We start from the raw sequence: 16,842 nt of genomic DNA, 5'->3' as shown, positions 1-16,842 counted from the left end.
GTAGGTGCGCCTATTTCCTGTATAAATGCGGTAAAACACCGACGTACCTTTACGCGTGTGGTGAAAATCAAACCGTTAAACATATTACAGAAGTTTGCCCTAGGACAGCTAATAAAGGGACTCCTGAAGATTTCCTGATGGCGACTCCAGGATTAATGGCTTATATTAATTTGTTAGATGTTTGTTTATAATTTTTGACTTAATTGGTGTTGTGTCTTGGTGCCATACGCTAGATAAATAAATAAATGTCGTGAATGGAACATGTAAATAAAATAAAAAAATAAATCGGATTAAATGTTTATAAAAGTTACTTCTTAAAGAATTTCTGTGCAACTAATTAACTGAAGATGTATCACTCCTTGATAGAATCGAGATTGAGGTACGGAATAACTTGTTGGGGATTATTCTAATTTAAAACCATTATTGATATCACAAAAACATGCAATTAGAATGATTTCAAATAAAAATAGATTTAGCGAATCTTTTCCACTTTTTAAAAAAAATAACATATTTCTCTTACGATATTTGTATGTTTTTAGAGTTCTAAACAGTTTTTATAAGAGGTGTAATATGTATAGAGAATACAATGAATGCACTGTTATTTTTATGCTTAATAGAAATCGATTAAATTGAAAAGTTATTATTCTAATCTAATTACTAAAGAAACTGTTAAAACAAATTACTATTTTAGGATTACATTTTTTATAGATTTTTATTGTTATCTTACGTTGCTGGCGGTGATCTCAGAATTTCAGTTTCACTTTATCAAATGTTATGTAATGGTGACCCTGGACACGTATTTGTCTACACAGGATAATAAATTTTCATACAAGCAACACATTTTGTGTTACATTGCAGAAATTTTTTTATTGAATTTTCTTTTTATTATTACTATTATTAAAAATAAAATATATAATTGTGTTATTGTTTGTAATTGTGTGTGAAAATAATAAATAAATAAATAAATAGATAAAAATGCAGTTTGGGTTTTGTATGCAGAGAAACTTCAAACTGCGTTTTTAACAATAAAAAATATTTTAGATTTTCGCAAAGCATATTTTCCATAAAAATCTCTATTTATTTTTTTTATTGTAATGAGAGGAGAATGATACATGATAAAAAACTTGCTACAGGTAACTTCATAGAATATCATTTTTGTCGAAAATTCAATCTAAATTCTTTATTAGTTTTTTCCTAAGCATTTTTTTTTGTGAGTTCATGAACCCATTAAGCGTAAGAAGAGAAAGAGGTATGTTTTCTCATAAGTTTTGATTATCCTCCTAAATAAAATAATTTTCATAATAATTACTCTTTCAGATTACGTTATTATATTTTATGAATATTAAAATGTAAACGACACACTTGTATTATAACAACACAATTTAATTTTTTGTTTTTTAATATAATTTTTAATTTTCATGTAGTACCCTCGACACTCTCATGACCCTAAATTAACCAATTTAAGATGAAAATGTGTATTCACATAATCTCATACAGTTTTTTAGATATATAAAAAAAAATACTAATGTTGATGTGCTTTGTTTTATGTCTTCACCAAATCACGAGTACGAAATACCTAATACGGCAACAAAACCTCAATGCTCTTTCGACCTGCTGCTGTAAAAACAAAAGTTATAAAAAATAAAACCATAAGCTACATATTATTTTGTGTTTTTTTTTTAAATCCTTTAGTCTTGATTATATAAAAACAGCCTCTTAACAGGCTGAGTTCACAGCAATTCTTGCGAAATTTTCAAACTCTGCAATTCTTGCGACAATGAGTTAATTACATACTGGTTGTAAACCTAATCAGTCTAAATCCTAAAATTTATGGTTTAATTCTGTCCATTATTAAACAAAAATTTCAGAGATTAGTATCGTTACTTTGACAGTATGACAGCTCTTAAATTACGACTAACACTAGTGATGGATGCAAAGACGGTGAGCAAACCTCAAAAAAAATCTACAAAATTCGTTGAGTATTTGTTTTAAAATATTCAAATTGCTTTAAAATAAGTTTTAAGTACCTAGCTAAAATTTAGCATCTTGTATTATCCAATATGACTCGTTTATTTTTCATTGGTTAAATGGTGTTGCGATTTATATTGTGAAATTATTTGAGGAATTTCTGTCCGAGGGGTTTACATGAAAAACCAAATTAGTGGTTGCAGTACTTATCAGATAAAGACCTGAGATTATTAACATTTAAAACATCTAAATTTAACCATCCTAATGTATTTTAGATACGAGTTTTAAGTGCAATAAAGGTTAATCTACAAAAATGAGTTAAAAATTTAAGAAAACCTTCAGCAAATAGAAAAATATTTCTATAAAATTTTATTATAATAATAAATAATCGACAATCAGATTATACTACGAAATTTTACTATCATCAAGTAGATATAAATAATATTAAGTATAATCTATTCAGCCTACCGTGTTAGTCTAATGGTGAACTCGTCATCGCAAATCAGCTGATTTCGAAGTCGAGATTTCTAAGGTTTAAATCCTAAAAAAAGGCAGTTAGTTTTATATACATTTGAACATTAGATCATGGATCTAGTATTCTACGGTGCGGTGTTCTTTGGTGGTTGGGTATCAATTAACCACACATCTCAGGAATGGACGACCAGAGACTGTACAAGACAACACTTCATTTACATTCATACATATCATCCTCTGAAGTAATACCTTACGGTGGTTTTGGAGGCTAAACAGAAAAAGAGTATTTCAATTTTAATACATTAAGAATTGTCTTCATCTAAATACAGCTGATTATTAAGTAACTCGCCAATAAAAGAGTGACATAGATTTTTGGGTACTTACATATTAACGCCACCGCAGCTACAGATTTATTTAAAAACAAAGTAGTCAATCGGATTTCGGTGGAAAATGGGCCGATATAGAGTTTAACATAGATTCTAAACAGTCTCTTTATTAATTTTAATAAATGGTTATAATTTATTTATTTTATAAATATATAACCAAACTTAACCTACGCTCGGTAACCTTGACTAATTAACAGGAGTGTTTTGATTATTTAAATAATAAATAATTGCAATAATTACTGAATTTATTAAATAAATACTCAAAAACTTACGGTGTTAGTTAGTCAAGGTTAGCGAGCGAAGCGAGCGTAGGTTAAGTTTGGTTAAATTATAATTATAAAATAAATAAATATAAGTAACCATTTATTAAAATTAATAAAGAGACTGTTCATTTTCCACCAAAATCCGACTGACTACTTTGTTTTTAAATAAAGCTGTAGTTGGGGTGGCGTTAATACGTAAGTACCGATTTTTGTTTATTTTTTTCTAAACACTTTTAGCCATCACACTCAATTATAATTGTTATTATATCATTTATAATTGATAATTGATTGATATAATTGAATCATTAGACTAATAATTATTAGTTGGAAAAAACGCAGATTGTCTGATACGATAATTCTATATCTTTCACAGCTTATTAATAATGTATAGGATTTGTACGTCCTATTAAATAGAGTAATGATGATGGACAAAATACCTTTAAGGTAATGATTTTAAATTAAAATTTAAACGTGTATGTAAATCAAAAACATTCTCATGGTTTATTGAATAGCAAATACAGACGAAAATTGATTCTATGGTAGAGTTGAGAGAAATAAAAGTTACTGTAATAATTGAAAGCAAATTAGCAACTAAAAGAAAATAAACAAAGAATAAATAGTGGCACATACGAATAGTACTAATAGAATAGCTAAAAACAAAAATTACGAAGATAAAACTTTCCATATGAAAAAACAAACAATCAAAACAATTCTTTACGTCGATAGTTATTAAATATTGTGGTTTTAGTTACATTTTTAAAATCAATGTAGATTTATATAATTAATTTTTTTAATAATTTATAAAAAATGATATTATAAACGATTTGTAAACCAAAATAATTAATTCTCATTTCAAGCAAAAAAGATAACAGTAGAGTTGTAATACTTTCCCGTCACGCGGCTTACACATGCATACACACACAACTAAATTTAATATGTTAGTGCTAAACTAACGTTCCTTGGGGTGACAAGGGGTACTATTGATGCACTATACCCACTATTCACTAGTTTAGAACATTTTTTGAGGTGGGGTGCGATTTTGAAAAACTCTTTTTTTGTGCAAATATTGTTATTTTTTAATTGTTAACAAATGTACCTAAGAAAAATATGACCTTAATTAGGCGATATCTCGAGATACTGAAAGTGACCTTGCTCTACAATCTCACCGGCTTGACTTTTGAAGTTGAAAATTTAATGGCATCAATGCACCATATATAAAAGTAATCTGACCAAAGTTTGGAGGTATAAGGTGTGAAACACCGAATACACAAACACACACACACACACACACACACACACACACACACACACACACACACGTACATAGAACATCCGGAAAATTTCCATCCGGTTTTTTTGGTTGCTTAGGTATCAAACTGTCAAGATCCGGTGAAAAACCACATATGCTGAAATTGGGCCGACTACAATATACTCTTATGCAGCTATAGCTCTGGAAAAGTAAAAAGTTAATTTCTGATATAAAAATTCGGAAATTGGTAGATAGATTGCCTTTGGCCAAACTGGTTGAAATTAAAAACTGTCTTGATTTTTTCATCTTGTAGAACAACCAAAATTATGGATTTCAAAAGTTTTACATTTTTACTTCCTTGTATGAAGTAAAGGAAGTATTGTAATCGCGAAAAATTTCGGTTTCAGATTTCAACGAAAATATCCATTTTGACCAACCGTGAATCCATTTTGACTAGTTTCACCGTGACCTAGTTGTGCACCTTCTCTTTTGATTGCAATTAACTGAACCATAAGTGTTCAAAAAAGTCCAAAATCCAAAACGTTTGGATTTTGCACTTTTTCTTAACTGCAGTAATATGCCCTCAATGAGAGCTTTTCAACGATATATCCTAAGTGGTACTTATTCTCGATGGTTCCAGAGTTATAGCCAAATAAAATTTTAATTAATGAAATATCTGGATTTTACAGGAAGGCACATCGGCTTGAATCAGACTTCATTAACTTATAAAAAAATATTTCTTTTTAATTTTAGTATATTGATTTATTAATAATTATTAACCTCTCATTGTAAAAAAAATTACGATGAATAATAATTCAGTAATAAAAAAAAGAAGAAGAAAAATCAGAAGTTATTAATGGAATAAAATTTTATGTACTTTTCATTTAAAAAAAAATATGTAAATGTAATTTAATAGGCGTACAAGGAAGTTGTGTCATCCACATCAAATTTTTTTTAAATATATTTTGTTCGTTGAAGTTATTGGAATGGTATGAATATTGAAACTGTGAATATATTTTTACATCTTAAAATAATCAAAATATTTTATGGAAAATATCTTGCGTCCTGAAAATTTCAGATCAACAAGAAAGTTGTGACAGACTGATCGCTGCATTGAATCGTAACCGCTAACGGTTAACGGAAGAAAGAAATAATCGCTTCCAAAGTAAATTAAACGAAGGTACTTTTCGATGAAGACACTTATACAGACAAGTAACAAAAAGTACTGGATCAACAGTTGCTTGACAGGATTACAGTAAAGCTTGATCAGATTAATACAAAGTAATAAATAAAAAAATAAATAATTATAATCCTTATTATGAGATAAAAATAATGATTATATGAAATAATAATAACGCAAAATGTATAAAGTAAAACTGGTGGAGAATAAAATTAAACACTATGTCGCAATAAGAGAGTCAGAAGATTTCCGGTTATACTTAACATTGAAATGTACCCAAAAATCCAGTTTTTTGCCCTAACTCCGGTTCCTGTGAGCTGATTTGATTGAAAATCCAGTCTTGTATTTCTACAAGGTTTACGTCATCCTACCAAGTTTCATCAAAACCGGTTAAAAATTCCGCCCAGTAGAAGAACTGTACCCAAAAAACTTGTTATTTGGCTCTAACTCCGGTTTCTGTGAACCGATTCGCTTAAAATCATTAGGACTCTATTCCCAACAGGTTTGCAACACTCCAGCAAGTTTCGTCAAAATAATTTCAGATTTGCGTCCGTTAGAACGAACGAGAAATCTTATACATACTTACAGGTGGCACAACCAATCTTGATTTGCGTCCGTTAGAGCGGACGAAGAATCTTATACGCACAGGTGGCACAACCAATCTTGATTCTTGGTGCCAAGATAGCGACAGCCGCAATTCGAATAATTCTACTATCCTTTTAGCATAATTTTAGTTTATTCTTGAAAAGCGAACTGGCTTTTCCAGAGATGCATTGAGATGTTACTATCAGATCGCCGTTTAGCATTTTGTTTTTTACGGTAGACTTAAGTTCACTCATAATTACAAAACACTAAAAGTACACAACCGATTATAAAACATGATTACCTTTCCTCAATCAAAACTGGAATAAAAAGTAAAAGAATTTTCACAAACCATCTTAAAGGATCAACAAATAAAGGACAACTAGTTAATTGGATTATATTCAAGCATTCAATAACGTAGTCTTATGGGTAATCAATTTACATTGATCTGACTATATTTGAAAACTATGAACACATAGCAAACAATATAGCAATATTCTTGATACGATTCTAACAAAGATGGCTCTTTCCTGAGTTTTAAAACTTGGCTAAACTGTGTTTATTTTTACGATAAATATACTCACGATAGATTATAAACTATGTTCAAATATATCGTACAATTATAATGTTATTAATTTATCATTTAGCCTTTGACTGCTGACATAATTATAATACTTACTGAGAATAGGCCTACATTTTTATAACATTTCTAAATATACCACAGCATTTCTTTTTGTGGCAAAATACTTAATTATTTATCAAGTATAAACAGCAGAATAAGAACATTTTTTAAAATTTATCCGTAATTCCGCTCAGAACATAAAATAATAAGTTACATTTATAAGAAAGCAATTTGCTTCTGCATGTGAAAATTAAACTGAATGTTTTCAGTTTAGATAATAACAGGCACCGTCGTAATTCAAGCTTCAAGATTCATTGCGGCAGCTATACATATGTATATAAACACTGCAAAATTGTGTTCAGGAGACCCCAAAACATAAAGAAGTTGTTCCTCTCACCTTCGCCTTACAACATCTGACCGGGTACAATAGTGATTTCTACAAATTCTTTGGAAATCCGCTAAAAAGAAATAATGTTTGTAATATTATTGTTTAAGTATTTAAGTTACGTAAGGTTAGGATACCAAAGGATACGTTTGGATATCAAAACTTAATGAGAAAAATATTTCTAGTGACATTTAATTTAGCATATAATTATTATTATTATTTATTTAAATATTACTTATGACAGTATAAATAAAAGTATTTTGTGTGCTTCACTAGTGCTTTATAGGCTTTGTATAGAACAATTGATAAGTATCAAACCGTCTTATCTTTTAAGGTAATTTATTCTTAAGAAAATAAAAGGAAACGTAAAACAATTGCGCCCAGTAAAACGAAAAAAAGCAAAAATGTACCAAGAAAATCCTTTTCTTGACTCAATTCCGGTTCCTGAAAACCGATTTGCTTGAAAATTAATAGGATTCTATTTTCAATAGGTTTACATTAGCCCACCAAGTTTCGTCAAAAGCGGATACGACTTGTGTTCAAATTCTCTGGAAATCCGCTAAAATCTTGAAAATTTTAAGTGAAAAATATTTGATTAAATAAATTTGTGCGTGCAGATAATTCAGGTTTTTAACTTGTTTGTGCAAAAAAAAAGCTTTATGTATGTGAATGATTATACGTAAAAAAATAAATTAATAAATATCTCATTCACAAGCTTCAAGCTTATTTGGCGAAATTTTTTTTTATATAAAGTAATTATGTTATTAAATGGAAATAACTAGTTATGGCAACATCGGAGGAACTTCCTTTAACAAAATCGGAAAATTTGATAGAAAGTTACATTTGAATAAGCAATAAAAAAATTAAACGCACGTAAATTAAATGAGAACCTGTTTTTTTTTCTAAGTTTCTTAATATTATATCTTAATTAAGTTTATTAATTATAATTATATCTTTTACTAAGATAAAAAATACGAATGCAGTAAATTTAAAAATAAATATATTTCATAAATTTAAAAAGCAAAAATGATAAAAAAAATCTGCCTTAAAAGAGATAAAACAATATTTTCAGTTATTCTTTAGATTTTGAATTTTAAAACATGACCTAACTTAAAAAAAAAAATTACAAGCAACTTGTTAACCCTTTTAATATTATACAGGTATAAAAAATAGACATTTTCAGAAAACATCAAATAAGTACAATTTTATTTTTTTACTTTTTAAAAATTATTGTTTAAGCTCATTTTACAAATTTTTGTTTTATTTTTATTTAGAGTTACGTAAGCACTATAAAAAGACTTATCATGTAAAAAGAAACCTGATGAAACGCTAATGCTAGAAATCTGTATATTAATAAAAATAAGAGAAGAAATTTAAAAAAAAAACCGTTGTAAAGAGACTACTGCCAAACATGAGTTAAGGCTCTCTGGAATGTGAGTATAATTTTATCTAGATTTTTAAACATTTTCTTGAATGTTTACTTGTAAAGAAATTTTAATTTCAAAATTACATCAAATTATATATCTTTACGGTAAAAAAATCCATTCTTAAACTACAAAATGACAAGAAAAAAGCTGACATCACAGTTGGTTCTGGTGCACGGCTTACACACACATACACATACAACTTAATTAAAAATATTTATCATTTTATTTAATATAATATTCCTTCGTTTATTTAATTCAATGATCCTAAATAAATCGCGCGCGCATACCGCATTTAATTCGCACGTGTATGGCGGTACAAGCGGCGACGGTCAGCTCTAACTAAACTAAAGTAATTTCACAACTTATATAGAACAAATTTCGCTTGCACGGTCAGCAGATTAGTGTAACCGCGAGGCTTAACACACTAGGTACTGAGTTAACCTGGCGGTCGAGTTCCAGATCCAGCTAGATCCGAGTTACTTTTTAACACTTTAAATATTATTCATTAACCCACCGGGTGAACGCGTATTCCCAAATCGGCTGATTTGGAAGTCGAGAGTTCCAGCGTTCAAGTCCTACTAAAGTTAGTTATCTTAGGAATGGTCGAACTGAGACTGTACAAAACTACACTTCATTCAAAACTACTCATGCATATCATCCTCATTCATTCCCTGAAGTAAGGTAATTACCCGAGGCTAAACAGGAAAAAGAAAAAAAAATTATTAATTTATTTAATTCTACCGCTCACCTGTGACGTCACAACATAGCAGATGACTGCAACAGCATTTTATGGGGTGAAGATTCGAGTTTGCAAAGATTTTTTTTTTTTGAAATATTGTTAACAAATGTTCCTAAGAAAAATACCACCTTAACTAGGCTAAATCTTGATTTACTGAGGGTGACCTTACTCTACAACCTCACTTCCTTGACCTTTTAAGTTGAAAATTTAATGGCATGAATGCTCCATATATAGAAGTAATATGACCAAGTTTGGTCAAAATCGGTCTTGTAGTTTTGGAGATATAAGGTGTGAGACACCAAACACACACACACACGGTGAAAACCGTATAATCCCAAATTAGACCGATTACAATTCTTTCTCTCTAGAGCTATAGCGCTATCTAAACGGGAAAGTAAAAAGAAAAGAAATATATATTTTTAATTAGGTCTATAAAGACACTTTTTTGTTGTTAGTAGATATTATTAATTTATCTTGAAAAAATTTAAAATGAAATAAGTTCCCGTAGAAAAGTCATCAAAATCGATTGATTTGGTGATAAATAGCGCGTGAACGAACGTAAAAAAAGACCACAGATTCAAACTGATGAGAACATTACTATTTTTGTAGTCGATTTAAGAATTAAGTTTAGTTATTTTATTCGAAATTTTTCCCCGTTTACTTTTCTTTATTATTTTTTTCTTTTATGTTACTGTTTGGAAAAACTAATAACAAAATAAAAAATAAAATGTTTGCGTTTACTTTGTACTTTTATGTAGATCACAATTAAAGCTACATAATAAAATAAATAAATAAAAACAATCATTAAATTTGTAAGTTTAGTTAGACGATCTTACTTGGTTGAACCGATTTCTTTTAGTGAAGGGCACTCTTGAAGGAATCAGCCGATAAATAAAATTTCTCTTTTAATGTTAAAAAGAAGAAAAAATACTCTGCAGATATTTTTTATTCATTATTTCATTAATTATTGTTCTAATAACATCTAAGAAACCTTTCAGGTAAATATTGATTAGTTTTTTAAACCAAAAAGTCATAAATATAAGAACAAATGATTTTATGTCATTTAAATTTTCCCATTCTCAAGAATTAAGAATATTCTAGAAATTTTAAGGATTTAATTACAGTAATTTTATTTAAATTTTCGGACAACAGCATATTGAAAACAATGAATAGTATTCTGTTTTAAAATAAAATACTTAAAAAATGGAAAAACATTACATCTAAAAGAAAGTTAAAAAGAAAATCGGGTGAACTATTTTTGTACGTATTTATCACTTATATGATATATTTTTATTCATTCATTGGTTTATTATTTTTTCATTGGTTTGACTTAACCTAGCGGAGAAATTTAGATCGGAGTTCAATCTGGATGAGAAAGAGATCTGGGCCATATGATTTTCACGGATATTATGGAACATGGCGGCGGAGGCTAAATAGGCAAATTTGTGCGAGCGCATAGGGCGGTATTTCACAGTCTGTTCTCTCAACTGGATCATGATTTGGGAATGCATAATTATATTAACGGCAGACACACTAAACAGTTTATTAATATTATTTTTAAAACAAGAAGTGGCATGCTACCTCTCAATTCTAATCCCAGTAGGGAATTGAACGGCAGGATATGCTCATTATGCAATACCGGTAAGGAGTAAGATGTTCATTTTGTAGGTAAGTGTCCAATTTTATCGGAGATTAGAAAATTATGGCTTGGTAAAGGGACTCTAACAGAGGAAGGTGTAGCTGGGCTGTTGAATGGAAGTGACTAGAGAATTTTGGTAAAATATTTGAATTGGGCATTAGCCTGTAGGAAAAGTTTAATAATGGGATTCAACTTTTAACTAATCTTTAAAAATTATTATAATTCCTTTTTCGTCTTTGTTACCACTGCATGCCCATTGAGTGAATATTGCATAAAATGGTCGAATATGAGAGGGAAAAGGAGGAACCTTTTATTTGTTTTGTTTTGTTTGTAAAAAGATACGAAGTATAAGTAATTTTATAATAAGTAATTTGGTAATTTAGTAATAGCTAATTTCTTTACCAACCGGGCAGAGGACCCGCTCATGTCCACGTGTAGAAGAAAGTGTTTTCAGTTTGTTTATTGTTATTAACGAGTATATACAGGTCTTATGTTATGTTTCTTTTTAAAATTGAATGTAATTTTACATTCAATTAAAATAAACACACTATTATTATTATTTTTTTTTTTTTTGTTTATTCAATTGTAATTATGAATATTCGGTTTTGATAAAGATTTATTAGTTGAAGTCATCACTGACCAGAAAGGTTAGAAAATTTGCTGCTCGAAGATTTGTTCCAAGTTATTTCGGAGAGCATGATGTCATATTACAATCGTTGACAAATTATAAAAGATTATGTAAAAGAAGGATTACGACTATACGATTTTTTAAGAACAGGTTGAGAGAAAATAAGTATTTGGGAAAAAATAAATAAATATAAATAAATATATATCTTGCAAACTAATAAATTTTTTTTTTTTAAAGAAGTGATGGGAATTAAAAAAAATTGTTTCATCTTCAGTTCATTTACATAAGATCATTTACTATTAAATAAGCTGTAGTATGTTTTCCTTTAAATTTAATTATTTCAAGTACATTATCAAGTTTTTGTACGTTACCTAGTAATATGAAGTACTGCTATCTAGCGGCGTGATTCGTAAAGTCATCATAAAAAATGAATAAAATGACATTTCGAATCCCGCGGTTCATCAAGCGGAAAAAAAACCGTTATCTAACAAAATTCGAGGTATTTTTTGGAAGTATTCGTTATTAAAAATATAACAACTGAAATTTAATATTTTCACGCTTATTTTTCCCCCCCATTTTCATTTCACTATTACGTAAAGTCATATTTAGAACTGTAAACGTAGTTCGTTAACTTCGTCGCCTCTTACCAACGATGTTCTAACAAACTCCGTGAAATTAAATATATTGTAATATAAAATAAATAAAATAAAAGACGAGTAGATATTTATGAAAATTATTTGAGCATGTGTTTACGGCACGTTAAACAGGATGCAGAAAGTTCAATTGTGTTTTTTTTTTTTTAATTAGTAGAATTATTTATAAACTCACTGATATAGTAATGAAACAATTCTTTAATTATTACAAAGTGAAATAAAATATACGCATAAAAGAAATATTCTCTCTTACCACAAGTTTATTGTCGATATATTGAAATTGAATTCACAGATTTATCAATACATATAATAGTTATTTTTCCATATAAATGATATATCGCTTAAGATCTTGTCTCAGTATCTCCTGTAATATCTAAACAATTTTTAATAAAATATTTTAAAAAGAAAAAATTAAGTGATAGAAGGATTTAATTTCTTACTTTCGCAATCTAATCAGATAAAAGGTACTACTTTTATTAAAAAAGGAATAATTTTTTTTTTTGCTCAATAACAATTATAATTACAATCGGCTCTCCTGCGGAGCCATGAGTAAGTTTCTTGACAAAAGCACATGATAAGAAGGTCCTTAAGTAACCCCCAAAATAAATAATACACAATAAACAGTTGTACGCAAACTTACAAACGACTTACTTATTTGTAAGTCAAATATGAATTTTCAAGCTCAGTCATAAATCACAAACCAATAATTTCAGCGCCATATAGGCCACAAAACAGACATTAATAACAAATAAAAAGAAAAAGAAAGAGAAATAACAAGAAATTAGATAAGAAACCACTAAATTTGACGGTTTAAGATTCCAAACTGTTACCAGACCCTAAGTTCGTGTATATGGGTTCGTTTCAACCGTCGGACGTCTCTGCTGTTATCGAGTAGATTAATTGCAAAGTGGTTTACACAATTCTCAAGCCTCTCCAGGTAAAAAGGATTAAATAAAACAGAAATAAATTGGGTTGGTAAAATCGAATTTAACGGTAAAAATCGAGGGTTACACTTACAAAATAATAAGTGCAATATTACATCACGGATTTTCGATTCGTAAAGGTTTTTAAATACGAGTTTTATTAAAAAAGGAAAAATATGGTATGAAGTGAATGATATGACTATTTAAATTTAATTTGTTTTTTCTAAGGCAATAAATTTTAATAAGATAACAATCAGTAATTCATAAAAAAATAAAAAAAATAATCTAACAAAACGCAGTGATATAAAAAAAAATACAATGAAATTGTAAACCGTACTGTAAGAGTCTCGCAGATATCCTTTTATTCCGCTCAAAAATTTCTGTAATATAAATAAAACTGTTGGAGCTGACGATGACGGGCACCCGGTCGAAGGTGAAGTTCAGGGGGGAGATATCGGAACCTTTTGACATAAAGACTGGTCTCAGGCAAGGGGACGGATTGTCAACATTACTGTTTAATTGCGCATTAGAATACATCATGCGACATTGGTACGAACAAAATCCAGAGAAGGTAAAAATTGGAAGTAAATTTAACAACATAAGCCTTAACTGCCTTGGCTTTGCAGTCGATCTAGCGTTCCTTGCAGAAACAGAGGAAGAGGCTGAACACCAGATAGAATCATTGGCCTCTATCGCAGCGAAAATTAAACTTCAGATCTCGTACGAGAAGACAAGAAGCAATGTTCACTAGAAAGACACAGCGGAAACATTTGGAAATCAATGGTCGCAGAATTAAAATAGTATCAAAATTTAAATATTTAGGTGAATCCATCACGTGGAATCTAAACGAGAAAATAGCCTGGCAAGAAAGAGTACACAGACTAGCAATGGCACAAGTGGTCACACGAAACACCTATAACAAGAAATGCATCTCCAAACAAGCCAAGATAAGACACTATAATACGGTGATCAAACCGGTAGTAATGTATGGGAGTGAAACACTGGGTCAAATTTAGATAGCATCGAGAACTGAAAAATTAGCCAAAATAGAAAGAAGAATCGTAAGGACCTGTATTGGCGGGGTAAACTTGGTGGAAGGAAAGTGGAGATTACTCCCAAACCATAAAATCTACGAGGTCGTTACACCAATTACAGAAGAAATAAGAAAGAAGAGAATAAAATTCTTTGGCCACCTCTTGCGTTTGGAGGAATCAAGGAAAAGTAAACAACTCTTGGAAAGATTGCTAAAGCTAAAAACGCAACCAGTGTGGCTCACTGAGATGCTTCAAGACATCAAAGAAGCAGGCATTGCAGTGCAAGATCTCAGAACAGGATCTGGAAATTATAACAACTTGCCCGGTGTTAAATTTGCAGAAAAGCCTAAAAAGAGAACGGAGACGGTTTGGACAGAGGTATGGAAACGGGATTTTTCCAGAAAAATGAAAGAGTATTGGAAGATAAGAAAGACTAAACATAAATGACTAATTGGTCCGTCCGTAAAAGAAAAAAAAACTGTTTTTAACAAAACGATACTGATATCAAAAAAAGTAAGACACTTCTATTATAAAAATCTGTTATTAATTTGGAATTTTCTTTAAAAAAAAAAATTCATGTTAAAAATATGTAATAGACAATAGATATACAATAATAGATAATAAACAATGTTTAAGCGTGTCATTATTAAGTTTAACTTCTTATTAAAGAAAAATTTGTTACAAACCTAGCAGCCCGATTTTATTTACATGTAATACATATCATATTTACAGAAATAATACAATTCTTATGATTATTCGTGGTTTAATAAATGAAATCGGACCGGTAAGAGTTTTGTAACAAATTTTTCTATTTTTTGCTTATTATATGGAACTCTTAAACAATGTTTATTATTGTATATGTATACTCTATTACATATTTTTAACATGTATTTTTTGTTTAAAGAAAATTCTAAATTAATAAAGCGATTTTGATAATAGAAATTTTTTATATCAGTATCGTTTCGTTAAAAAGTTTTATTTATATTACAGAAATTTTTTTTTTTGAACGGAAGAAATGATAGAGACCTACAATTTCATTGTAATTTTTTTGGGATATATATTTACATTTTAAATTATTATTATATAATTTTTAATAATTTCTATTTTTTATTTTATAATTTCTCAATTATTCACTTAATTCTTAAGATACTATAAAGAGTTACTGGTTACTTTCCCACTCACCAATATTTAATCTATTTACTCCTTGTACAAATAAAATTTAATAACCCTTATTTATGAATGTAAATATAACAGTTAATACATTTTAAGATAATGTATTCCTTAATATACTTTATATTAATGTACATGTTATATTAATGTAAAAGGTTATACAAATTTATTGTGTATACAGCCAAGCTGACCAGTAACCTCTAATTCACCTTTAACTATAATTAATTGTTTAATTATAATAATTAATATACCGGGTGTCCCATAAGTTTCCATATATAGGAAAAATAAACATTTTTTTCTTTTATGAAGGTCATGGTGTATCAGGAAAAGATATAAAACATAAATCATCTCGAGGAACGCCATCACAAGCGTAGCTTTTGTATGTACGGAAAACCTATATGAAAATTTATCGGGTAATATGTTTTTCAGCAGTGAAGGTCATATATCCAAATATATTTTCAAAACAATGGTATTTATGTAGAGCATTATATAAATAAAAATAGTTTTCGTAAACAAATTTGTATTTTTCCAATATATGGAAAATTATAAGACACTATAATTAGTTATGTATTTTATAATGCTGCTCTGATCAATGTTTAACCACGGTTTCCCTTGATCCAACCAGGAAAATTGCTAGAGCAGTTATTTTTTTTTTTTTTAATCTTTGCAGTAGGATGTCTAGTCACTCCTGATATAATTAATATACTATATTATTACATACTGATCACAAAATAACATATTTATTTGCTTCTTTTTTTTTCAAATTTTTCCTAATCTTAAAAACTACGCGTAATACTTATGGTATTTTTTAAAAACATTTTTCATTAAGTTACAGGGTAGAGGTATCTTGAACACAAAATTCATTTCTACTGATTTTATTTGACAACTACTATAGTTTAATATAATTGTGATTTGACTTTTACGCTTTTGTAGTTTATTAAATTATAAATTTTGGCCCTTGCAAATAATTGTTTTTAATTTTTCTCTAAGGAGATTAATTTTTAATTTTTCAATAATGAAAAATCTAATAAATACAGTATTAGTAAATTGTAATTACCTGTTTCTTTAGGTCTGCTAGATGGTATAATAGGCATGATGGTTTAGTTAAATCACTGTTTATATAGAAGAGAGAAGACTGTTGCGTATAGTTTACAATACGTAAAAAAAAAAAAGAATATAAAACTGCTGGGTAGTTGATGTTTTGCTACGTTCACTACGAGACGTGTCTTGCACTGTCGCTTGTTAAGTACTGCCGACTGCCGTTTGTTTATTCGAACTGCTCGGTACGGCTGTCTTGTCTTCTAACAAACAATACGCATAACTACATATAAAGAGGTACTGGACACTTTCCCACTCTCCAATATTTAATCTATTTGCTCCTGCTACAAATAAAATTTAACAACCCTTATTTATAAATGTGAATATAATAGTTAATATATTTTTAAATAATTTATTCCATAATATATTATATATTAATGTATTTTACGTATGTCCTGCATTTACGTATTTGATTAAAATGT

General features: G+C 29.0%; 1 protein-coding gene across 1 annotated transcript in view; it reads right to left on the bottom strand.

Annotated features, from left to right (window-relative positions):
• The window catches only part of LOC142329969 (alpha-tocopherol transfer protein-like), a 130,692-nt gene extending 114,063 nt beyond the window's left edge, over positions 1 to 16,629 (bottom strand). Inside the window, exon 1 of the mRNA XM_075374954.1 lies at positions 16,380 to 16,629. Within this exon, the coding sequence (XP_075231069.1) occupies positions 16,380 to 16,416 (37 nt within the window). The 5' untranslated portion in view covers positions 16,417 to 16,629. The remainder of the gene's footprint in view (positions 1 to 16,379) is intronic.
• Between the last annotated feature and the right edge of the window lie 213 nt (positions 16,630 to 16,842).

Source organism: Lycorma delicatula, chromosome 9, assembly GCF_047948215.1.
Source record: "Lycorma delicatula isolate Av1 chromosome 9, ASM4794821v1, whole genome shotgun sequence".
NCBI classification, from domain to species: Eukaryota; Metazoa; Arthropoda; class Insecta; order Hemiptera; family Fulgoridae; genus Lycorma; species Lycorma delicatula.
Note: the sequence above shows the minus strand (reverse complement) of the source record. Positions and strands in the feature narration are given on the sequence as shown.